General features: G+C 38.8%; 1 protein-coding gene across 1 annotated transcript in view; it reads right to left on the minus strand.

Moving 5' to 3' along the window:
* The window catches only part of Dip2c (disco interacting protein 2 homolog C), a 198359-nt gene that overhangs the window by 59105 nt on the left and 113912 nt on the right, over positions 1-25342 (minus strand). The window contains exons 20-25 of the mRNA XM_036188870.1: positions 22074-22210; positions 20137-20345; positions 10473-10587; positions 8376-8577; positions 2306-2427; positions 804-884 (exon numbers count right to left, since the gene is read on the minus strand). Of these exons, the coding sequence (XP_036044763.1) occupies positions 804-884; positions 2306-2427; positions 8376-8577; positions 10473-10587; positions 20137-20345; positions 22074-22210 (866 nt within the window). The remainder of the gene's footprint in view (positions 1-803; positions 885-2305; positions 2428-8375; positions 8578-10472; positions 10588-20136; positions 20346-22073; positions 22211-25342) is intronic.

Raw genomic sequence — 25342 nt, forward strand, 5'->3', positions numbered from 1 at the left:
TTCAAGCACATATATTCAGAGGGACACAAATCACACATAAACACCCTGATAACTAGAAAGCAAAACTTTGATAATTAGGAATCCTAAACAGCTGCAAATTTACAGACTTGCAGGTATCCGTACCCATCAAGAAGTCCTAGATCATGTTCAAGCTTTAGTTTCATAGCATAAATAAAAGCTAAAAAATAAAACAAAACAAAAAAAAAACCTAGATCTTTGCATGGAACTTTTATTGTTAATATTTCCTCCTATATTTAAGGTGTAACTTCTAAGTGCTTTTAAGGATGAAGAGTTTGATTTCCTAATGTGAAATTTAAATAGAAAATTATAAAGCAGAAATGGTTTTTAAACATTCCCTAGAGCCTGCAACTAACACATATTTATATGTAAACAAGGTAGCTTATAAAAAAGAATAAGAATATAACTATCTTGTATGACTGTATTAGTTCTCTACCATAGATATCATTAATGCCTCAGTTTTGGGTGGGAAATATTGAGAAGGAAGTGAGAGCACTGAGAAGTGTGCATTTATTGGTTTGCTCTCTGCTTCTTGACTGCTGATGCAGTGTGATTTGCTGTCTTAAGCTCCAGATGCTGTGACTTTCTTCACAATGGTGAACTGCAACCTCTGAGCAGAAATAAATTCTTTTCCCCATATGTTGGTTTTGTTAGAGTATTTTTACCATAGAAATAGGAAAAAGAAGTCTTTGGGAGTAATATAAAGGAGGTGACCTCCCAGGAAAAAGTTCAGACTACTAAAGTAAGCAATTAGGAAATATGAGCTCTGGAGCTCTGGAGCCTACCCGACAATTGAGCAACGTGTAGAGCAGGTGGTCCGGGGTGGTCTGTGCTCTCCACTGTAAGACCTCTGAGAGGAACAGGAACTGGAATGACACAAGGATGTTAGAATCATGCCACTGGAGTGTGGACTAGGCAATATCAATATTTAAGCAAAAATCAATTGTTTGAGTGCATGCTTTCCTACACAGAAGCATAAGGACACATTCATATTTAAGAAAAAGTCAAGGCCAGGCGGTGGTGGCGCACGCCTGTAATCCCAGCACTCGGGAGGCAGTGGCAGGTGGATCTCTGTGAGTTTGAGGCCAGCCTGGTCTACAGAGCTAGTCCACGACAGGCTCCAAAAGCTACAGAGAAACCCTGTCTTAAAAAACCAAAAAAAAAAAAAAAAAAAAAAAAGAAAAGAAAAAAAAAAGTCAAACAAATATATCATCATCAACAGAATGACAGAATGAACAAATACTTGGCTTTTGCCCTGCAGCTATTTAGAATTCAATGCAACTGACTCAGCCTGATAGCTCCAAGGACAGCTATAGTACCCTTGGTTAGGCAAGTTCCATACAAGTCAGCCCAAGTAAGAGGAGAGCTATCACCCTTACAGGTAAGATAAGCCAGAAGAGGCAATGTTGATTTCTGTGATGTTCAGAAAAAGAATATAATCTAGCTAACTTTAAAAAACTTCTATTAAATATGTGATTGTAGAATGCCAATTCTCTGGTGGTATTAAACTGCATTGCAAATTACATAAATTATTAAATGCATCTTATTGATTCAGTCTGTAAGAAAAAGGACAGCCCCATTTCACATGAAGATACAGGAAATCTATATAACACCCTAACACCTTTTATTAATAGAAATGTACTACATGAGGGGAGTGTGATGGTAAGTTCTTTTAATGAACAAATTGCTCTACATTATTACACTGGCAATATTTAAATAATCTTGTTACATTCCTTAATAGGCCATACTGAATGGTCCTACCTTTGGGCTGTGGGAAACAAGGAGTCCTAAGCATTGTTAGAAATGAAGTATGATAAATGTGATTCAGAAACAGATAGGCAAGTTATGTGCTTTGCTGTATCAGTGAGGAGGAATTAGATATTTACTCTTTAAGCTGCAGTAAGGAGATTAACTGTTAAACCCCAAAAGACAAAAACTGCATCAAGGCCACTATGAGGCAATGTGGGCTTCACATCAGGGCTGGAAGGGGGATACTTAAAAACAAATGATGAAAATCAATGGTTTCCAAACATTTGCCTCAGTCCTGCCCATGTTGATGATACCATTTCTTCATTTCTGTGCCATGATGAAATTTCCTAAAGCCTCATGTACCCTGTGACATTCTCCCCATAAGACTATGAATCTCTACTGTGACATGGGGTAATATCATTAAAGATGGAAAATCAGTAATAGATATGGAACTGACATAGTAAGGACTCAGGATAGTCACTCCGTGATTCTAAAGTTAACACAGCTCTATAGTCAAGGGAATAATGTGAGCTCTGACCTCGGTTCTCACCTTCCGGGCCTGGTCATTGTCCTCTATCTGACCCAGGTCTCTGCCACTAGCCTGGGCAATCCTCTTCCCAGACACCAGGTTTCCCACCATCACAGAGGCAGGGCCAATTTCTGGGAAAAAAGAGAAGAATAACCCTAAGAACATAAGTGAAATTCTTTTTAACAGGACTCAGCCAATTAATAATTAACCTAGGGAAGACATTTTGAAAGACCCAGCTTTGAATCGCTCTTATTTTAAAAGATAGCAAAGAAATCATTGATGTGTTTCTAATGGCCAAAATGAACAAACCTGAATGAGGTCACATAGGAGTGACATTTTCAACACATAGACAACCCGTTAGCACTCCATAGCTGATGCTTCTATTGTCTAGTATTAACAACAGGCGATGATGCATATTCAGATGTGATTGTAAGAGTAGTACAGAGGATAAATACAGGATATAAAACCAGGGTTCACTTCACTGAGAAAGACTTCTGGATTATACCTCTTCTTGTTTTCTGGTATTAGGACCTATAAAGAGGGTTGACTCAAATTAAGCAAATTATAACACATTTACCTCTTGGGATAGATTCAGAGAATACTCATGAAGGGACATGATAGATAAATCACTTATTCATAGATTTTACTGACTAGTGAGGTTTGAAATTTTCCTTCAGGTCTACAATGAGATGTAGAAGTGTGAACCCAGAAGCCAATATAAAATGAAAGTTTCTTTTTACTCCACTGTTACAAACTCAATGGACATTCTTTCTCTAGATTAAGACAGCAGTTTGAAAGAGAAACATCAGACATGTTTCTGATACCTTCACTTTTTCAATTACAAAAGAAGGACATTTCTTTTAAAAATATTTTGTGTAAAACTTTTCATTACATTTATTTACTTGTGCATGTACAGAGAGGACAACTTGCTAGAGTCAGTTCTCTCCTTCCATCACGTAGGCCCTGGGGGACGAAATAAGGTTCAGGACTGGCATCAAGTATTTTACTCACTGAGCCATTTTGATGTCCAGAAATTTCTCAACAAACTTTAGAAACTAAAATTTTTGACTGTTAGAAACCCTAACATGCTAGTTACTCACATAGTTCATTAAATGCATACACACAAACCAAGGAGTATATATTTACTAGGGAAAGGTTAGACATTCTAGATTCCCCGCTGTGTGTGAGTGAAATGGGGGAGGTAGAAAAGAAGGGAGAGAAAAAAGTATTTAATAAAAAAATTTCAGTAGAAAGATTGGGACGATGGGTTGGTGGGTAAAGTGCTTGCTATGCAAGTGTGAGTAGTGAAGTTCTAACCCCCAGAACTACTATCAAAAGCTAGGTGGGTGTGGTGGCCCATCTGTAACCTCAGTGCACAGAAGGCAGATAAAGGGGCAGAGACAGCTTTGAACAAGCTGCCTAGACAGATTAACTGAATCAACAAGCTCTGCATACAGCAAGAGCCCCTGCCTCCGCATATTAGGTGAATGATTAAAGACATTTCACATCAAACCTTGAGCTTTGATATACTGCACACACAAGTGTACCCACACAGGTGAATGTGCGTGCAAAACAAACCACAAACAAACAGGAAAAAATTGCAGCATAAAGTAACAAAAGCAGCACAATCAATTTGTATTTTTATTTCTGGTTTCATGAAATTTAAGTTGGCAACTGGTCAGTCAAATTGCTACTTAAAGGTCTGGTGGTTAAGTTCTATGTTTATCAATAAAGACACACACATTATTTACTATACACAAAGAGCTGAGAGTGTCTTGCAGCTCAACCAGGAGATCATGGGGCATATATAATAAAAAGTTAAGATTCACTTCAATGGATACAGTGGCAGAAAACAAGGCATAGAATAGGTCAGTTACCATGGCAACCACAATGCCCATTATTCTTGCTTAACTGGTTTAAAGGTGACTCCATTATGGAGTTTGAGAATTCAAGCTAGGGATGTAAACAGTATTTTGAGGAGACATAAGGGTCTGTACAAAGCCTTACTTTGGATGCCTTTGATATCTGTGAACTCTTTCCTCACTAAGGTTTGCTTCTGTTTGTGTTCTCTCAAGGTGGAGTCTGGGACCTTATGCCACTTTCTCCTCACATACAGTTATGCACTTAGTTTTTCCAATTGATACTTGGAGACTCCAACTTTGTTGCTGCATTTCTTTATAAAATCTCTTGGCAAGAACTTACGATAGTCCTCCCTATTGAAGTGAGGTGGGTATATATGAAATGCTCTTATAGAGAATTGCTGTCCCATAATCTGAAAATATCAAATTGAGATACACCCTAAAAAGTGTGTACCTGAGATTCATAAATACTCTCTTATGTTTCCATTCAGATTTGTGTATCTGCAAACTAGCAGGAAAATCACCAGTATTCTTGAATTCCAACCAAACAGTGCATGGCCAGTTAACATAAACACAGTGTAAATCTTGTATCTGAGACACTAGCAAAACAATTCTGAAAGAGAAGCAACATCTTTGCCTTCTTGGCTGGAAACTCTGCATGGGTCTTCTTAGTTTTCTTTAGCTATTCTGATGGACCATACTGAGGTAAGCTATAACTATGGATTTGTGTCTATTCTGGTAACTGTTGAAGAATTATTGCTAGATTCTACAATAGCTGAAAGGTCTTTCAACACTTATGTGCTCAGGTTTTTAATAACATTATACACTACTATTAATTGAACAAATAACTTGCCCATAAGAAACAATTTCATTGTATATGAATCTATATTTTAAGGGTTCTATTTGCAGCTCATATTTGGCTACAGTCAATGCTTGGTCTGGTTGCTGGTAGCATGTCAGTCCAAAATAATTTTAAATATTTCTTCAAAGGGGGCCTTTGGAATCATCTACTTTAATTCCCTTGCAATATATATAGAAAATGAGGTCCCAAGGCAATGTCCTCTAAAGCCATTACAGATCAGCAAATCTAGATAGTGATACACAAGTGAGTCATAGGGCCTCAGCTTAGTTGCTATTTGGTATTTGTTGAAGGGATGGGGAGTAAGGGAAGATAGAAAGAGTGTGAAAAAGAAAATGAAAGAGGAAAAGAGATAAGACACTGCTCAGCACTTGTAAAGCCCTGGGTTCTATTTGCATAATGAAAGAAGGAAAAAAAAGAATGTGTTTTGGAGACACAATTATATTACTACACCTGCACACACATATATGTGCATATATATATATATATATATATATATATATAATTTCTTCCTTGAGTTAATGATTACATACAGCTTTATTGAGTAGGTACAGTATTGGAGTATCAATTAAAACAACCATTTCCCTCTATCCCTAATAAAAGCATCTTTCTTTGGGTGTCCTGACCTTTGCTCCAGCCTCAGACCAAGGACTTTTTTCCCATGGGTTGATTTTTCCCAATTACTTAGTTTCTTAAGATTAAACAGGTGAGGCTAGTCATTATGAAATAATAGTATTTACTTGCAAATAATTATCTATCTATCTATCTGTCTGTCTGTCTGTCTATCTATAGCTATCCTGAGGCTTCATATGGTACTGAACTCACAGGCTTTGCTGTGGGAACTATTGCTAGTGGGTCACTAGGGCCAGGCCTTCCACTACTGAAGTCATCAAAATGATAGAAAAATGGTCTAGCCACCTTCAATTTGATACTGAAGACATTTTAGTGAGTACTGACAGAAACATGAAACCATAACACTATAGATACCAACATGCCTACAAAGAGCACGCACTACATCATTTCCAATGTTATTTATGTTCTTAGACAGTATGGATAAGAGAGGCTGGTTTCCATCCTTCTGTAATGGTCTCTGAAAGGCAGTATGTAGACAAATTTCTAAATGGTCTTAAATAAGAAACACAGAGCCAAATACAGAGTTAAAGCCTAAGAGATCAGAGTAAGAGCCATGACTCCCTTTAGCTTACCACTCGCTGTCATCCTTCCCCTGAGAGACCTTCTTCCTATGTGTCTTGCATTTTATTGCTTTCCTGTTCTGTCTTCTCATTGGCTCTATGCCCAGCCACGTGAATTCCTCATCACTGCCTGTCTATACAGACCTCCTGGTCTCTATGGTTGGTACTGGGATTAAAGATTCAGAGGTCACCATGCTTGGCTATGTCCTTGACCACACAGAGACTCTGCCTGCCATGTGATCGGATTAAGAGCATGGGCTACCCCCACCTGACTTCTATTCCTGGCTCATTAATGACCTCTGATCTCCAGGCAAACTTTATTAACATACAAATAAAATCACATTTTAGCACAATTAAAATATCACCAAAGCAGTGCTTCCTATCTTCTTGAGGTTTGCCTGTTAAAGCATTACTTATATGTATACAATTAAAGAAGTGGATACTTTAGTCAGCTACAGCTCTACATTTATCATAGAAATCATACAGAACAAGAACAGTGAAAAAATACATATTCAAGGAGAAAAGAAATAGAGGAGATCTAAAACATAAGAAAAAAATAGAGACAGAAAAACTTCAGGTGTGGTGATATACATCTGTAATCCTGGCACAGGACTGAGACAGGAGAATTCTAAGTTTAAGGCTACATACCAAGACTCTGTCTAAGAAAGAGATGGGGAAGAGAGAAGAGAGGAAGAGAGGGGAGGAAGAAGGAGAGATCAGTGAAATTAGATAGCAACAAGAAAACCTAATCAAATATATCTGGAAAACCAAACAAACAAAAAGCCCATTTCCTATACTCTTTTGCATACTTAAACATGATTACACTAGGGGAGATCACACTACTTAGCTGCATAAATTCCACATTGCCTGCCACACGAAACATCCTGAGCTGTAGAGATAATAAAAGCAAGGGTTTACAATCTGAAGGCATGGATTCAAGTCCTCAGCCAGCAATATGTTTGGCCAATCACTTTTCTACTTCAAGCTTTACATTCTTAATCTTTGAATTTGAGGTTGCCTACCTGCCTCATTGACAGATCTATGTCCTGGAGATGTGCAGGCAGTCTGCCAACCTCAAGACCTGGTCACCTTTGAAGAACACCCAGGATGAGATCTTCAGAAGTAGATTGCACGTTTATTAAAAGGACACTGTATTCAGTCACTAGCTGAGGTAATAAAGATCATCCACCTTTAGGATGATTTATTAAAAACTTCTGCCCAACAGTATAATTCCTTAACAGTAGAATATCTCAAGCTAGGTTTAAGAAACAGGGTGAAGGTGGGTAATGTTGACGAACAGAGTATGTCACCTGGGTTTAGAGTCTGTGTTGGACACATTGTAGCTATGTAATGTTAGATAAAACTCAATTTCTCTGTAGCTCATCTTCTTCATCTGTACAATGAAGAGCAGGCTTTTCATGGGGTCCCTTGGGAACCAGTAGATTAGCACATATAGAGACTGCAATGAGGATATGGTACACACCATCTCATGTTCGTCTAGCTTTGGTCTTGTCAAGTATGTACCAGCTCCTCTGCTACTTAGTTATCAGGAGAGTTCCTGCTTCCTAATTTACTGCATTTGACAATAAATTCACTGACAAGTATGTGAGATCTAGTAGTACACAACTGATTTAGTAACTATGAGAAGCAAGCCAGATAAAAGATAATGTGTTTCTAATCTGTCACACACTGAGACAATAGTCTCAGTCAGAAATAAAGAGAATTCCTCATGTTTCAAAGTGTTAGTCCATAGTATACTACTTTCATTCCTAAATTAGCCACATAAAACCTGTCAGGGTGAATTATTCAGATTGTGTACACGAGGATCCCATCTAAGGGGTGTATGTCTAGTGTAGGGCTACCAACAGGTGACTAAGCATTATCAACCCCAATGGAAGTGATATGAGAAGGCTTCACACCTCTTCTACCCACATGCTCTGTGCAGACTACCTGAGTAGACTGCACCGTTTCAGCAGAGCTGCTACACCCCAGCCCTTGGGGTGCAAACACATCTTGTGAGGAGAATGTGGGAGTGTGCATCATGTGGAGAACGTGAGCGCAGAGATTACCAGTATTCATGGATGTAGCCCCTCCCAAGCCTGCTGTTGACAAGACATAGCTTACAGAGTCCACTCAAGGTTATGTCAGACCATGCAGATTGGGCATACCTGGCTGCTTCTGCCGAGGTTTGGGTAAATTTGTGACACAGGTGTGTGGGCACATCAGGACATTGCAAGGGTGGAGAGAGCCCTCCAAGAAAAGCTGCTTTGTTTCTGACAAATGGATGCCACCAAGTGGAGTTTTGGGAAGGGTATTTGCTGGTACCAGGGCCAGGCAATAAACTCCAACTTGATGTATACTGTCAATTGCCTGAAAAATAAGAAAGGCAGTCATATTAAAATAGGATCTATAAACTGAAAAACTGCATAGTATATTTACTTAGGGTTTTTTTGTTTGTATATGGGGGTGCAGAAATGTATGTATGTGTGCATGTACAAATGCATGTGTATACATGTGTATAGAGGCCAGAGGACAACCTCTGGTGTTGGTTTTTAAGTGCTGCCTACTGTTATTTATTTATGTATTTATTTATTTATTTAAGAAAGAAAGGGTCTCTTACTGGCTCAGAATTTCACTAGGCTGGCTGGATGGTGAACCCCAAGAACTTGCCTGTCTCTATCTTTCCATCAACAGGATCACAAGTACATATACCACTGTGCCTGGCTTTTCTACATGGCATCTATGAATTGGCCCTTATGCATGCACAGCAAGTACTTGACCCATTGAACTACAACTACTATCCTCTCCATTTTGAGTTTTTTGTTTATTTGTTCTGAGACACAGCCACACACTATAGCCCAGGCAATCCTCCTGCCTGCCTCAACCTCTGAAATGCTGGAATTATAGGGATGACTCACTATAACTAGCCTCTGTAAATAACTGCATGCACAAAAAAAGTCTTGTCTATACAAATGCCCACAAAGGAAAAATTAGTCACAAAAGAAAACTTCATTTTCTCCAATGGAGTCTTGTAGTGGGTAGCTATTCCAGCTTTGACCTTGAAGCATGACCCCAGTGAGGCAGCCAGTAACTGCTACACCTACTTAGGACCTGCCCCTGGGGCATGGCCAGGACAGGAGCCCTTAAGACCAGAGATCTAGACATGCTGGCCTTCTTGGTTCCTCGTGATCCTGAATGCTGGATGGCAGACAGAGTCAGAGTTCTCCAGAGAACTCCACTGGACTGCAACTCATCTCTCCTGGATCCTGTAACCAACCCCTTTACTGGCTGTAAGTTACCACCAAATAAACCTTTTAACTACATGGAGTTGTCTTGTTAAATTCCCACATTAGAGTATTACTTGATATATAATCTATACTTAAGGGCAAGCCCCCATGCCCAGCAGTAGACAGCCAATACAAAATGAACTCAATGGTATATTTGGAGGGTTTTGTCTCATAATGCTTTGCTAGGCATTTTTTTCAATCATAAAGGTCTTTTGCTTACATATTATGCTTTCCAATTTTGTGTTTTTATGGCATTTCAGTGCATACAAGTGTGTGTATCTCTGTGTCTGTATACATTTCTTGTGCTTTTTCTTTTGTTTGCTTTTGTCCTAGTTAGTCTCTGTGTCTGTCTCTCTCTCTGTGCATGTGTGTTTGCCTGTGTGTTTAGTTGCCTATTCATTTTCTAATGAGAGAAAGAAAGGATGGATTTGGATGTGTAGGGAGGTAGGGATGATCTCAGAAGAGCTGTGGGAGGGAAAATCATGACCAGAATATATTGTATGAAAAAAACTGTTTTCAATAAAAATTAAATTATAAAAAACCCCCACTGTATATTGTATACAATATATATTATAAAATGCATGCTATGGACAGCGCTCTGGGTGTATGAAAGCCAAAGAAAGAGATGGTTTTTTCACTACAATAAAAAGGTTTTATAATTTCACACAGGGCTATTGGAAAACTATAATAATTAAAAAGAGGGTCTGGAAAAAAAAAGCATATACTCTCATGATTGTAACAACACACACTTGTTGTCCTCCAACATAACTACTAAGAAGCAGTTCTGCAGTTCCTGACTTCTGCCCTTGATCTGTTCATCTTGTTTCTGAACACTGTATAGAATTTCCAATCAGGTAATTTCAACAACAGAATATGGACATATGGACAAAGGAATGGGTGACAAAGATTGAGCCACAGTCCTACAGTGAATGAGAAAAGCAGGACCTAATTAAAAGCTTTAAGACACAGCCATACTACCTGGAGCACTCTGCTCATCCACTGAAAACTGTCTTCCTCTGTGGAATCCGGCCTTTGCTCAGCCACAATCACTATCCTTTCATCATGAAGGACAGTTACGGAGAACACAGCTATCCTGCAGGGACAGAGGGAACCTGTGATGAGCAGAAGAGAAAAACCTGCTTCCAAGGACTCCTGTGCCAGGAAGGACTTCATAATCAAGATTAATTACACAAATCCCAGGATTCCTTCACAGATGCAGACTAGTCCCAGACTCCTACACATGAGCTACTGTGAGAAAAGCATGGGGGTGAGGGAAAACAATGCACACCTAACACTAGGAGGCTGTTTGCCATCTCCTTAAGGTTTTGGGACAGAATTACTATGCAGTCAAAAACAGCTACAAATGCACCCCAACAGAAGATAGCAAACAAACTTACAATCTTGTGACTTTTTCTGTGTATAATTTTATAGCAGGGGGTAACTCAATTGTGTAGTTGTCCAAAGGCTGGCTATGACTGGAGAATGAATTTATGTATGATCAGCAGAATGTCCAATATTTGGAGACCTGTATCAGTCTTTTTTGAGCTGGGAACTGTAAAGTAGTCCTTTCCTTAGCAGCAGAAAGTTTGTTTGCAACTTTTGTGCTCAAATTTGCCTGCTTTGTATGGCCAATATACAATTGCAACCACTGAAGACTTCTGTAACATACCTACCCTTTCAAAAATAGATTCCCTGTTGTGGAATATTTGTTTACACTGTAAAAATGTGTCTCTGCCTAAGGTGCCTCCTGATTGATTTAATAAAGAGCTAAATGGCCAATAGCTAAGCAGGAGAGATAGGTGGAACATCAGGGGAAAGAGAGGAAACTTGAGATGTATCTAGGCACAGATGTGGAACTAGCCAGATGTGTAAAAAGTTGGACACACAGAATGGAATAGAAGTAAAAACCACATGGTAGAATGTAGATTAATAAAAATATGGGTTAAGTTCTAAGAGCTAGTTAGAAACAAGCCTAAGCTAAAGGCCAAGCTTTCATAATTAATAGTCATGTCTCCATGTCAAAGGGAGCTGGCTGGCGGGGCAGAGAAAGACTCGTTACATATGACACCCCGTGTGAGGGCACATATTTTCACATAGGACCAAAGAAAGCTTTAAAAAAAGTTTCAAAGATGCAAACACAGAGGCAGAAAAGGCTTCCTAGTACCACAGTCTCTAAGGCAAGCTGAGGCATACAGAAATGCAGCTCCCTGCTGCTGCTTGCAGGTTTGAGCCAGCCAGTACCATTGTGTAGAGCCATGTGGCAGGTTTAAGGAGTGGCTCACATGGTCAGAGAAGGATGCAGGTGTGTAATTAAGCAGTCCAGACTGAGAAAATGTTTAAACAAATACAGTAAAAAAATGGGTATAGACAAGTCATAGAAAAAATAGTTTAAAAATAATAAAATCTTTGAAAAGAGAGCAAAGTAATATATTTTTAAAAAGCCATGAAAAGATGAGAAATACACAAGGTGTCTGGATCTGGTATGGTATTTTGTTGACTTTGAAATTTTAAATGCTACTGTACAAAAAAACAATAGCTGCTAAGAGACATTGGATTATGGAAAATGGTAAATTAAACCAACCTATATATCTTAATGTCTTAACTTCAAAATGGAAGTCAGAAAATATGTTGGGTTTGGGGAGAGGTTATGCCTTTGTTTGTACAGGAAGCAAAAAGTTAATGGTTCTCTTCAAAATTAATGACGATCAGATTTGACTGGGGGAGACCTCCTGATAATCTTGGCTATAGACATGGAAAAAAAAAAAAAGAACAAGAAAGACTAGAGGACAGATGACTTATATGCTGATCCCTCTACTATGGGAACAGCTCTGAGATTGGATGAGACATGATAAATCTTGTTGGCTACAGAGTCCTTGTGACTTATCACTATATGCATGCTATGCTTTAATAAGGCATGGACAGAGGTTTGGTTATACAGTCCAAACAAACTTATAAGTTTAACAGATGCCTTTTACACACTCAAACATAAAACAAACGAAAAAATCATCTTAAATTGACTTGTACATACTGCACATTTTTGTTTTGTTTTGTTTTTTGTTTTTTGTTTTTGGTTTTTTGAGACAGGGTTTCTCTGTGTAGCTTTGCGCCTTTCCTGGAACTCGCTTTGGACACCAGACTGGCCTCGAACTAACAGATATCCACCTGGCTCTGCCTCCCGAGTCCTGGGATTAAAGGCGTGCTCCACCACCGCCAAGCAATACTGCACATTTTATACTTCTGTTAATGCAGTTATATACATTACCTTTCAAAGTTTATGTGTTTTCAGAATAAAAGGACCAGATACCAATAAAGACAAATTAATCCTGCCTCAGAATGCCTCTGTTGCAGTTTTCTCAAAATTCTGCATCCAGAACAACTTCAAAGCTGTTAGCTGAGATGGTCTGGCCTCACAGACTATCCAGCCAAGACTTCAGATAAGTTTTACATTTTACCATCACACAGAGACTAAACAAAAAATAACACAACTAGCTTTCCCAGGTCTTGATCATTATCTCAATTTTCTCAGGGTCTCCCAAAGATGCTGGTGCCCTAGACTATAGGAAGCAGCCTAGCAAACATGACCACTTTCCCAAGGGGTGGGGGCAGAAAGTTTTTTGTCCTTCAGTGGATTATAGATGTTTGTCATCACTTAGAGGCATTGGTTAGAAGTTGTTATTGGTCATGATTAAGGAGGAAACAAAACAAGGGAAATTAGATTCAGGGATCTATTCTGAAAAGAAATAGAGAGGATACAGAAATGATAGGATTAAAGGTAGATTACTGAATCTACTTTCAAACTAAAAAAAAAAAAGCAACTACTAGTGTCAAATATTTTACATTGGTATGTATTTTTATATACTGACACAAATTTAAGGTTATTTTTCTTATACTGTATATATGTTTCTACTCTTGTTAAAGGTATTACACCTTCACAGCTCATTTAAAATTTTAATGTATAATTAAATAATACACATTAGTAGTTAGTCATCTATAATAATCAAACTTGTAGTCATGTTAGGTATGTTTTCAAGGTTAAGCAGAGGTATATTTTAGATAGTTAGTCTTCAAAAACTTCAGAAATCTACAGAATATGGCATTTAAGATGTTTTAATAACATAAGGCTTTTCATGAAAGTGAGACTTGTCTGTTCCTGGCAGCACCAATTTACTTCAAAAAAGGACAGTGGGCATTGAAGAAACTTTATATAAAGTTGTTTTCAATGTGGCAAAGCTAGCCATTTGGGTAACAACCTGCCTTTACCTCGACTGCTGAAAGTATGCTGTCCAAATTGGACAAACAGGGCACAAAAATGGTGACTGCTGAACTTTGTCAAGACAAGGTAGGACAGTCCTTCAAAATTCCTGCTTCACAGAAAAGTCTGTCAGATATTCCAGGCCTGTAGGCTGAAGATAGATGCCCCCAAAATTGCAGAGGAACCTTGGAGTGGCTGTCCAGTCAGCCAGATGTCTTTGTCGTTTCTATAGTTTTGGAAGTTGCTTGCTCTGTACTTCCTGTTTATTCAAGTATGTATTTGCTGGTTTTGTGTGTCAACTTGACAAAAGCTAGAGTCATCAGAGAGGAAGAAGCCTCATTTGAGGAAATGTCTCTATATCCAGCTGTAAGGTATTTTATCATTTAGTGATCACTGAGGGAAGATCCAGCCCATGGGGGTGGTACCATCCCTGGGCTGGCTGGCGGTCCTGGGTTCTATAAGAAAGCAGGCTGAATGGGATAGGAGAAGCAAATCAGTAAACAGCACCTCTCCATGGCCTCTGCATTAGTTCCTGTCTCCTGGATCCTGCCCTGTTTCAGTTCCTGTCCTGACTTCCTTCAGTGATGAACAGCAATGCTGAAATATAAGCCTAATAAAGTATTTCCTCTCCAACTTGCTTTTTGGTCATGGTGATTCACTGTAGTAACAGAAACCCTAAGACAAAGTAAAATTATATCCTTCTTGGGTCTCTGATGGGAGTTGAAGATAGATAGTTATACTGTTTTCTTTGTTACCAAATTCAGAAAAGAAACTGACAAAAGAGATGTAAAGTTTATAATGTTGAGAAACAAAAAAGCTTTAAGTTGTTTATCTAAGATGTTTTTAGGTCTAAAAAGATATTTTTAGAATGGTAATACAAGTTATGATAAAAATGGTTTAAGTATAAAACTTTGGACTCACAAAGATGGGATAGATAATAGAGTAATTTCTCCAAATTTGCCAATTACAAATGGACTGGATACTGTAAATGTAATTTTTTCCCCAGAGACAGGGTTTTTCTGTGTAGTTTTGGTGCCGGCACTGGATATTGCTCTGTAGACCAGGCTGGCCTTGAACTCACAGAGATCCACCTGGCTCTGCCTCCCTAGTGCTGGTATTAAAGGCATGTGCCACCACTGCCTGGCTGTAAATGTAATTCTTACCTGATAATTGTTCTTATTGTACAGAGTTTCACTATGTTAGAGTTAAAAAAGAAACAACAAAACAAAACAAAACAAAAACCTTCCTTTTTATTTAGACAATACCTGGTAATTGCTCTTATTGTTTATAGCTATATAACAGTTAAAACCTTTCCTTTTTATTTAGACAAAAAGGGGGAAATGTGGGATATTTGTACAGTATGTGGAGATATATTTTGCTGTGATTTGTGTAATAAAGAGCTGAATGGCCAATAGCTAGGCAGAAGGATAGAAGGGATTTCTGGGGAAGAGGAAGAGGAATCTAGGTGTGAAAATTCAGCCCTAGAGACACCAATGAGACATAGAGGGAGTCAGACTTATAGAATGAAAGAAAGGGAAAAAGCCACATTAAAACATAGATTAATAGAAGCAGGTTAATTTAATTTATAAGAGCTAGTGGGGCAAGCCTAAGCTAAGCTTAAGCTTTCATACTTAATAAGTCTCTATGTTGTTGTTTGTGAGCAGGCAGCCCAAAGAAAAAGCTGAAGAATCAATTCTTGTCTTCCAGTTCCTTTTTCTGCCCCTCAAAGGTTTTTTATTAATTCTTTGAAAATTTCATGTGTGTATACAACGTATCTTGCTCATATCCACCATTCTATTCTCTCTCCAGCTCCCTTCCTCACCCACAACACATCTCTCTTCCAACTTCATTTAATTTTCTTTAAACAATCAACTGAGCCCAATTAGTGCTGCCAATATGCACATGGGTATTGGTCATTCACTGAAGCACAGGTAACCTGCCAGTGGATACCCCTTTCGAAAAGTAGACTAATTCTGCATCTCTCAGCAGTCAGCCATCAACTGTCAGTAGCTCCTCAGCAAAAGACAGATGGGTTAATTTAAAGTTAAGAAAAGCTGGCAAGAAACAAGCCAAGCTAAGGCCAGTCATTCATAATTAAGAATAAGCCTCCATGTGTGATTTATTTGGGAACTGGGTGGTGGGCCCCCAAAGACACAAAGAGTAAGAAAAAACAGTCAACAACACCCTTTCCACATAACAATAAAAATACTAAACACAGATATTAAATGATGCAAGGGAAAAAGGCCAAGTAACATACAAAGTCAGATATATTAGAATTACACATGACTTCCCAGTGGAGATTCTAAAAGCCAGAAGGGCCTGGAAAGATGTTTTGAAGACTCTAAGAGACCACAGATGCCATCACACCCAGCAAAGTTTTCACTCACCATAGATGGAGAAAAAAGGATATTCCAATTAAGTCAAATTTAAACAATATCTAGCCTCAAATCCACCCTTCAGAAGGTACTAGAAAGAAAACTCTAACCCAAGGAGGTTAACTACACTCACAAAAACACCAATTTTTCTCACATCAGCAAAATCAAAAGTAAGGAAACACACATGTGTAACCACCACCACCACCACCACCACCACCACCAAAATAACAGAAATTAATTATCATTGGTCATTAATGTCTCTCATTATCATAGATACTCAATACCCCAATCAAAAAGACAGACTAACAGAATGATGTGAAAACAGGATCCATCCTTCTGCTACATATAAGAAACACACCTCAACATCAAAGATAGATACTACCTCAGAGAAATGAGACAGAAAAAGATTTCCCAAGCAAATGGAAACAAGCTGGTATAACCATTCTAATAGCTAACAAAATAGATTTCAAACCAACATTAATCAAAATAAATGAAGGACACTTCATCCACAAAGGAAAAATCCAACAAAATAACCTTTCTATTCTTTTTTTTTTCTTTTTAAAGGTTTTTCAAGACAGGGGTTCTCTGTGTAACCCTAGCTGTCCTTGAACTCACAAAGATCTGCTTGCCTCAGCCTCCCAAGTCCTGGGATTAAAGGCATGGGCCCCCACCACCCAGTGATCTTTCAATTCTTAACATCTAAACTCCAAAAGCAAGACAATCCACATTTATAAAAGAAAAAACTTCAATCACACAAAGACCCTCACACACTGGTAGTGGGAGACTTCAATACCCCACTCTAACCAATGGACAGGTCATCCAGACAAAAACTAAACAGAAATAATGGAACTAAGAGATGTTATGAACCAAATGGATCTTACAGATTTCCACAGAACATTTCACTCAAACACACACACACACACACACACACACACACACACACACACACACACTCTTCTAAGCACCTCATGAACATTCTCCAAAACTAACCACATACTCGGTCACAAAGCAAGTATCAACAGATACAAAAAAAATTTTAAAAACTTCTGCATCCTATCAGACACCATGGGTTCAAGCTGGATTTCAAAAACAACAGAAAAATCTACAAACTCATGGAAATTGAACAACTCTCTACTGAATGACTATGGGGTCAATGCAGAAATAAAGAAAGAAATTAAAAACTTCCTAGAATTCAATGAAAATGAGTGCATAATGTATCCAAATGTATGGAACACAATGAAAGCTGTGCTAAGAGGAATCAAAGACCAGATGTAAATTTACACACATATGAATGCCTGATTTTTGGTAAAGAAGCCAAAAATACACAAAAGAAAAAAAAAGAAAGATCTTCAACAAATAGTCCTGGTTAAATTGGATATCTGCATGTAGAAAATGCAAATAGATATATATGTATAACCCTACACAAAAACTCAAGTCCAAGTAGATCAAAGACCTCAACATAAATCAGAATACACTGAATTTGATTGAAGACCAAGTGTGGAAAATCCTTGAACACAGTGGCACAGGATACATCTTCCTGAAAAGAACACCAATGGCATAGGCATTAAGACCAACAATTAATAAATAAATGGGACCTCATAAAACTGAAAAGCTTCTATAAAGCAAAGGACATCATCAATAGAGCAAAATTGCAGCTTATAGAATGGGAAAATGCTGTGGGATGTCTTTCTGTATACTGTGAATATGTGTTGTTTTGATTGGTTGATAAATAAAGCTGCATTGGCCTATGGCAGGGCAGAGTAGAGCCAGGCGGGAAAATCCCAGGGAGATAGTGAAAGGAGAAAGTAGAGCCAGCAGACACTGCTAGTTGCCACCAGGAGAAGAAAGATATAAAAGTATCAGTAAGCCACAAGCCATGTGGCAAAGTATAGATTTATAGAAATGGGCTAATTTAACATGTTAGAACTAGTGAGAAGCCTGAACCATTAGGCCATATAGTTTGAAAATAATATAAGCCTCTGTGTGTTTATTTGGGTCTGAGCAGTGCAGGACCTGGCTGGACACAGGAAAACATCCCACTACAGGAAAAGATTTTTACCACTCCACATCCAACAGAAGGCTAATATCCAAAATATATAAAGAACTCAAAAAAACAAGACATCAATAAACCAAATAATCCAATTGAAAAATGGGGTACAGACCTAAACAGAGAATTCTCAACAGAGGAATCTCAAATGGCCAAGAAACACTTAAAAGAAATGTTCAACATAATGAGCCATCAGGGAAATGCAAATTAAAATGACTTTGAGATTTTATCTTATACCTGTCAGAATGGCTAAAATAAAAAACACAAGTGACAGCTCATGCTGGTGAGGATATGGAGCAAGGGGAACATTCCTTCATTGCTAGTGGGAGTGCAAATTTGTACAGCCACTATGGAAATCAATATGGCAGTTCCTTAGAAAATTGGAAACGGGTCTACCGCAAGACACAGCTATAACACTCTTGGGCATATACCCAAAGGATGCTCCATCCTATCTCAAGGACATTTGCTCAATTATGTTCATAGTGGCTTTATTCATAATAGCCAGAAACTGGAAACAATCTAGATGCCCCTCAACTGAAAAATATATAAAGAAAATATATATTTACACAATGGAATATTAAAAACATCTGTTTTTACATCTGTTAAAAAACATGTCATCAGGAAATTTGAAGGCAAATGGATAGAACTAGAAAAAAATCATCCTGAGTGAGGTAACCTAGGCTCAGAAAGATAAACATGGTATGTACTCACTCATCACTGGACATTAGCAATTAAGTAAAGGTTACTCATGGTACAATCTACAGACCCAGAGAGGTTAAATAACAAGGAGGGCTCAAGTGAGGGAAGCATGCATTTCCCTGGAAAGGGAAATATAATAGATTTTTCCAGTGGACTGGGGGTGGGGAATGGGAACAGGAGGGATCAGGTGGGGGGGGGGTGGGGAATGAAAGGACTGGAATTGGGGGGTTATGGGAGGGTCGGTATGGAAATCCAGTGCAGTGGAAACCTCCTGTAATCTTTGAGAATGACCCTGGTGAAGTCTCCTAGCAATGGGGGATATGGAGCCTGAACTAGCCATCTTCTATAACCAGGCAAGGCTTCCATCAGGGGAACTGGGATACCATTCCAACCACAAAACCTTCAACCTATGATCTGTCCTCCCTCCAAGATGTTCTGGGATAATGTTGGCAAAAATTTGGGGGAGTGGCCAACCAATGACTGGCCCAATTTGAGGCCCATACCACAAGAGGAAGCCCATGTCTGCTGACACTGCCTGGATGGTCAGGAACCAGAGGCTGAACAAACAGCCTAGAGACCCAGGATAGAACCAAAAACAACTGGGGAAAAAATTCCATGAAATAATTACTAATGATATTCTGCTATACTTAAGAGATTGGTACCTAGCCTAATTGTCGTTAGAAAAGCATCATCCAGCAACTGATGGAAGCAAATGCAGAGAGCCACAGCCAAACACTAGGCAGAGGCAGGGGAACCCTGCAGAAGGGGCAGGGGGCAGGGACTGCAGGAACCAGAGGAACCAGGACACCACGAGAACACAGCCAACAGAATCAACTAAGCAGGGCTCATAGGTGCTCATAGAGACTGATGCAACAATCATGGACCCTTTATGGGTCTGAGCTAGGTCCTCAGCATATACCTTATGGTTGTGTAGCTTTGTATTCTTGTAGGACTCCTAATAGTAGGAGTGGCAAGTGTCTCTGACTCTTTTCCCTCTCTCTTTCCAAGAAAAAAAAAAAGCAGCAGCAAAGTCAATAAGCAGCACTCCTCCATGGCCTCTGTATCAGATCCTGCCCCCAAGTTCTTGATCTGAGTAACTGTCCTGACTTCCATCAATGATGAATAGTAATATGAAAGAGTAAGCCAATTAAACTCTTTCCTCTCCAAGTTGCTTTACATCATGGTGTTTTATCACAGCAATAGTAACTTTAACTAGGAAACCAACACCACCAAAAATAAGTATTTAATTAGCAGACAAGTACCACTAACCTTCCTCTGTAGACAAACTTCATGGGCTCTACAGCCAAGGCTGTGGCTACGATGTCATCGGCATTATGTCTTCGCCCACTGACTACCATCAGACCATCCATCTTACCCACCACAAAGACGAGGCCCCCAGGACCAACAAATCCCAGCAAACCTGTCCTTATGAATGGGTATTCACTGATTGGAGCCCCAGAGCTTGTCATGGGAAATACCTAGGGAAACAAGGCTGTAATTAGGTCAACTCAAAGGGTTAGCAGGGTATAGTCCCACCACTTCACTAGAGATCACATTTACTTCCCTACCTCTAATAACTCTGCAGCATGAGGTCATGATGACTCTGTCTGACAGTCTATGAACATGGTGTGTTGTTTAATCTTTATCATCAATTAGAGTGGATTTTGAATCACCTAGGAGACACAACTCTGGTCATACCAGAGAGCTTTACCTGAGGGAAGACCCAGTCTGAATGTGATATACTCCATGAGCTGAAGATTTAGACTGAATATAAAGGAAGCTAACCACTAACATTCATCTCTTGGTGCTTCCTGACTTTAGGTGTAATTGGATAAACTATCTCACATTCCTGCCACCATGACTTCCTCACCATGATGGATTGTACTCTCAAACTATAACCAAAATAAACTTTCTCCCCATAAGTAGCTTTTGTCAAGTAGTTATAGGCAGGTCAAAGGTAACTAATGTACAAGGATACACATTCTCCTCTTGTGTTCCCTACAGGCTCAGCAAAGTTCTGTTGCTTCTTCATGTCTGGGTGATGTGCAGGAGCTACAGGAAACTCCTCTCACAAGCTGAGTCTCCAGATAGGCAGCAGCCATAAATCATTGCACTATGCTTAAAATACCAGGTGAAAGTAATTAATGGAGACTCAAGGTACATTTTTAAATAACATATTGGCAGTAACTGATCCCTATTCATTAAAATGTTACTTTTCCTTACTAAAAACATGCTGAAAAGGAAAATGTAAAGGGAGCAAAGCTAGTCCAAAATACAAACCTTATTTCTTTCAACCTTAAAGATAATCACATAGAAAAGGAAAGTTTTACTTAGATCATTCAGCTCTAGTTCCAAGGTTTTTAGAGATCTGAGTTCATATTCACAATGTATTTTCACTCTGAGATCAATGTAGGACAGAATGGATAATCTGTTCTACTCATGAATCAGTGAAATAGTGTGTCAATCCTAAAGCTAGATACCATACAAGAAAAAGAAGAAAGCTCTAAGAATACCGTGATACAATACAAGACACCTGAACCTGTGGACTTAACTCCTTTCATGTCTCTGTTTACTGTGTTCATCACCTACATAAAGCAGGTTATCTATGTACACCAGACAGTCATACATGTGTATATCACACATTTTACATATATCCCACATGTATAACACATGTACAATACACAGACACACTATATGTATATCTATACCCATGATAAGTCACCACATACCTTACATATAAACTGTACCACTGAAATCATTATTTAATATGCACATTTGTTCAGGTTCTCCTGAGTTCACACCTAGCCAAGTCTAGTCTATGTTACAAGATTGTGCAGAATGGCCAGCTGAATTCCTGAGTGAGGACATTTACCTACACACCTATGCACACATTCTCCTATCATGTATGTTGTTTTTTATCACTCATCTGTAGCTAAGAAAAACAACTAATGAAAACCCCATTTTAAAGAAACTGCTTATTCTTCCTGGACACTGGCTAAAAGGTCAGAATAATGCTGATAACTCAATTATCAAAAACAAAAATATAGTATGAAAAAAGCCACCAGTTTAACTACTATGGATGCTCTTTTGTGAAATCATTATCTTAGTAGGTTTCTAGTCTGTTTCTGAACACCTGGTAAAGCCAGGGAAACACCAGGCCAGAGCCAGGGAAAGAGCTGAAGGAAGGAATTTTTCCATCAACCTACCTCAAAGGTGTTCTTGGTCATGCCGGAGAGACCATAATATGAGGTTCCTGTGGCAACTGCACAGACACAGAGCTCCCCAATTTCATCTGTCCTGCACAGCTGAGGAATCCCATCTGGCTTCACTGAACACATGATGGCTAAAGGCAACATAAAAAAAATCACAAGGGGAACATGAGCAAAAAGGAGGAAATTAATAAATCCATGAATGCCAATGGAGGCACAAAGGAACAGAAATACCACCTTGAATAAAATTCCAATAATGTCCAGGTGCTCATTTTCTCTAAGAGTTGTAACTTTTCATGTTGGAGAAAAATGTCAGATTTCATTATTATATCAATCATTTAAATTACTTTCAATTTAATATGAAAATCATATTTAAAGAGAGAAACACTGTATTCCATTTACATATGAGATGATACTTAGGGATGTGTCAGTCATTCATTACACATGTACCAGAAGAACAGGTCAAAGTTCCAAAGCACATTTTCAGTCCTGCAAATGAACCAGCACAGGTATCTGCTCTCAAGTCATCCAGAGCTTCTCTAAGTTGAAAGAGAATATATAGCCTCCAGTATCCGACATAAATCTTACACTTTGGTTTAAATTACCTGTTTCACATAATCCTTCAGAGAATACCACTTAAAGGTTTTGGCATTCAGTGTGTGTGTGTGTGTGTGTGTGTGTGTGTGTGTATTCATGCACACTCATATGTCAAGGCCAGAAGTAGTGTCTTGTGACTTCTCTGTTCACTTTTCCACATTATTTTCTTTTGAAACAGGGTCTCTCACTGAACCTGAAACCCATCACTTCAGCTATGTTATCTGGCCAGTAAGCTCCATGGGTTTACTTCTTCCTACTTTCAATATCTCATAGCATCAGGATTACACTACTGTGGCAGATTTTAAAGAAGTTCTGGGGATCCAAAGTCTGATCTTCATGCTTGAACAGTAAGCACTTTGCCAACTGAGCCCTCGCCGTCCAGCCTTTTAAATACACATTTAATAATGTTGAGTTCTCATTAACCTGACTCACATATTTACATGATAACTTATGTGACTTCAGCATCCTACCTATCACCACTACAAACCATAAGCCTGACTAGGGAGCTAGGGTGCTAGTGTCTTAGATAAGTTAACAATAGCCAGTGACAGTTGAGTGTTTATAAATTCTATAATTTCCTGAGGCTGGCATTACATCTAAGAAACAGAATCAACAGAAACATGAAAAGTTAAACTCACTTACAATAAGAAAAATATACATCCAAACTACAGTACCAAAAACCAGAGTCTTGTAGCCAGTGGGTTGAAGGTCACTCTAGTGAGGTTAAAAAGACCTTGCCTAAAAATAAAATGTACAGGAAAGGGTCAGACATAGTGGCATAGGCTTTTAATGCCAGCACTCAAGTGGCAGAGGCAGGCAAATATTTGCAAGTTCAAAGCCAGCTTAGTCTACATAGAGTTCCAGGACAGCAGGGTTATGTAGAGAGACCTTGTCTATCTCAAGAAACAAAACAAAACACCAAAATGTACAAGAAAGACTGGGGAGGCAGCAGGCAGCTCAATGGTAAAATACTTGCCTAATGTATGAGGGTGTGGGTTCAATTTCCAGTAGCAGAAAACACAATCAACAAAACCAAAAGTAGACCAAAATGTCTTCACTTATCAGTCTAGAAAACATCAAGAAGTCTGATGGGAAAGGCAGAGAGAAAGTAGGATTAACACCCATCCCTGCCAGGAGTATGAATTCTTACTGGCTTTCTTTAAACTACTGACTATAATCAAAATGAGGTGGGCATGCTGCGCTTGAAACAGACACAGACCTACAACTAAGATTAAGCCAGTCAAAATCCTAGCATAGACTGGGAAAGAGGCCTATCTTTCCCAAGGTCTATCCTAGCTGAGAATCTACTGACAACTGATGGCTGATGCAGGAGGAAGAGTAAGTTTTGCTTCAAGGATGCAGTCCCTGAAAGGCTGCTCATACTCACATACATACAGGCAGCACTAAGTGGACTTAGTGGGTTTAAAAAAAAGAGGCAATTGGAAAGATGGCTCAGTATTAAGGGCACTAGCTATTCTTGCAGATGACCCAGATTTGATTCCCTATACCTACATGGTGGTTCAGAACCATCTGTAACTACAACCTCAAGGGATTCAACATCCACTTCTAGCTTCCGTGAGACACACATGGTACACATGTACAGGCAAAACACTTATACACATACAAAAATTTAAAGAGAAAGAGAGCACATTAAGCTGGAGGTGAAGTGGTGGTAGGGAGAACTGGTTCATAGGGAAAGAATTGCAGAGGAAGAAATGGGGATAGATTTGATCAAAACAGCTATGTATATGTGAAATTCTTAAATAATAAAAAAGAAACACTTCACTTCTGAGAATTTTTTTCATTATACTCCCACAGCCTTGTAGAATGAAGTTTAGATGTGGTCCTTCACATCACAATGCAGCAAAGAGTACAACTCCCCCCACTGTGGAAAGCATATATTATTATGCATTCAAACTGTGCAATATTGTACTGCATGGAAAGATGCAAGTTCTTTATGTGCTAACAAATGAACATAAGACACAAAACATAGTGTACTATATCCTATCATTGCATCTAAAAAGCCCAAATCCAAGAAAGACAATATACAAGTAGACATGGATGTGGGGTATGTTTTTTTTTTTGGTATGATACTATACTATGGAGTATTTCTGAATAGAAATTTCTGAAAAGAAGAAACCTGTGATGCTGTAGGTGACATGAAAAACAAAGATTTTCATTGTTATGTCACCTGAATCTTTTGATGCCTCCAGCATGAGAATCCATTTGCTTAAAAACTAATTTGCTTGGCATTGTAAAATAAAGCAACAGAGTTAGGTGGTCTGGCTAATCCTGGGCAGCCTAAATTTGTAGTTTGGAGACCTAAGTTTCTCTGACTCTAAAAGAACTTTCATGACAGCAGGTGGAATGGAAACAGTTAGAAAACTATAGAGAATTAGGAGCACAAGAGACAGGGCTTTATTTCTGTTATACTTTGAACTAGGAAAGCAGAAAGACCATCCCCAGCACACTTTATTGTGACAGAGAGGCAGTGTAAAAAATCCATCTCTCTGTGATTCTATGACAGCAGCATGTCCTTTTACCCACTAAGTTTTGTCCCAGCACTCAGATACCACCCAAGATCCCACGAGAAGCTAATTGGCTATATATTGTTATGTAGTATAACTAGACATAGAACAATGAGTGCTGTTCATGTACGGACTTGCCAC

This window comes from Onychomys torridus, chromosome 5 (assembly GCF_903995425.1).
Source record: "Onychomys torridus chromosome 5, mOncTor1.1, whole genome shotgun sequence".
NCBI lineage: Eukaryota > Metazoa > Chordata > Mammalia > Rodentia > Cricetidae > Onychomys > Onychomys torridus.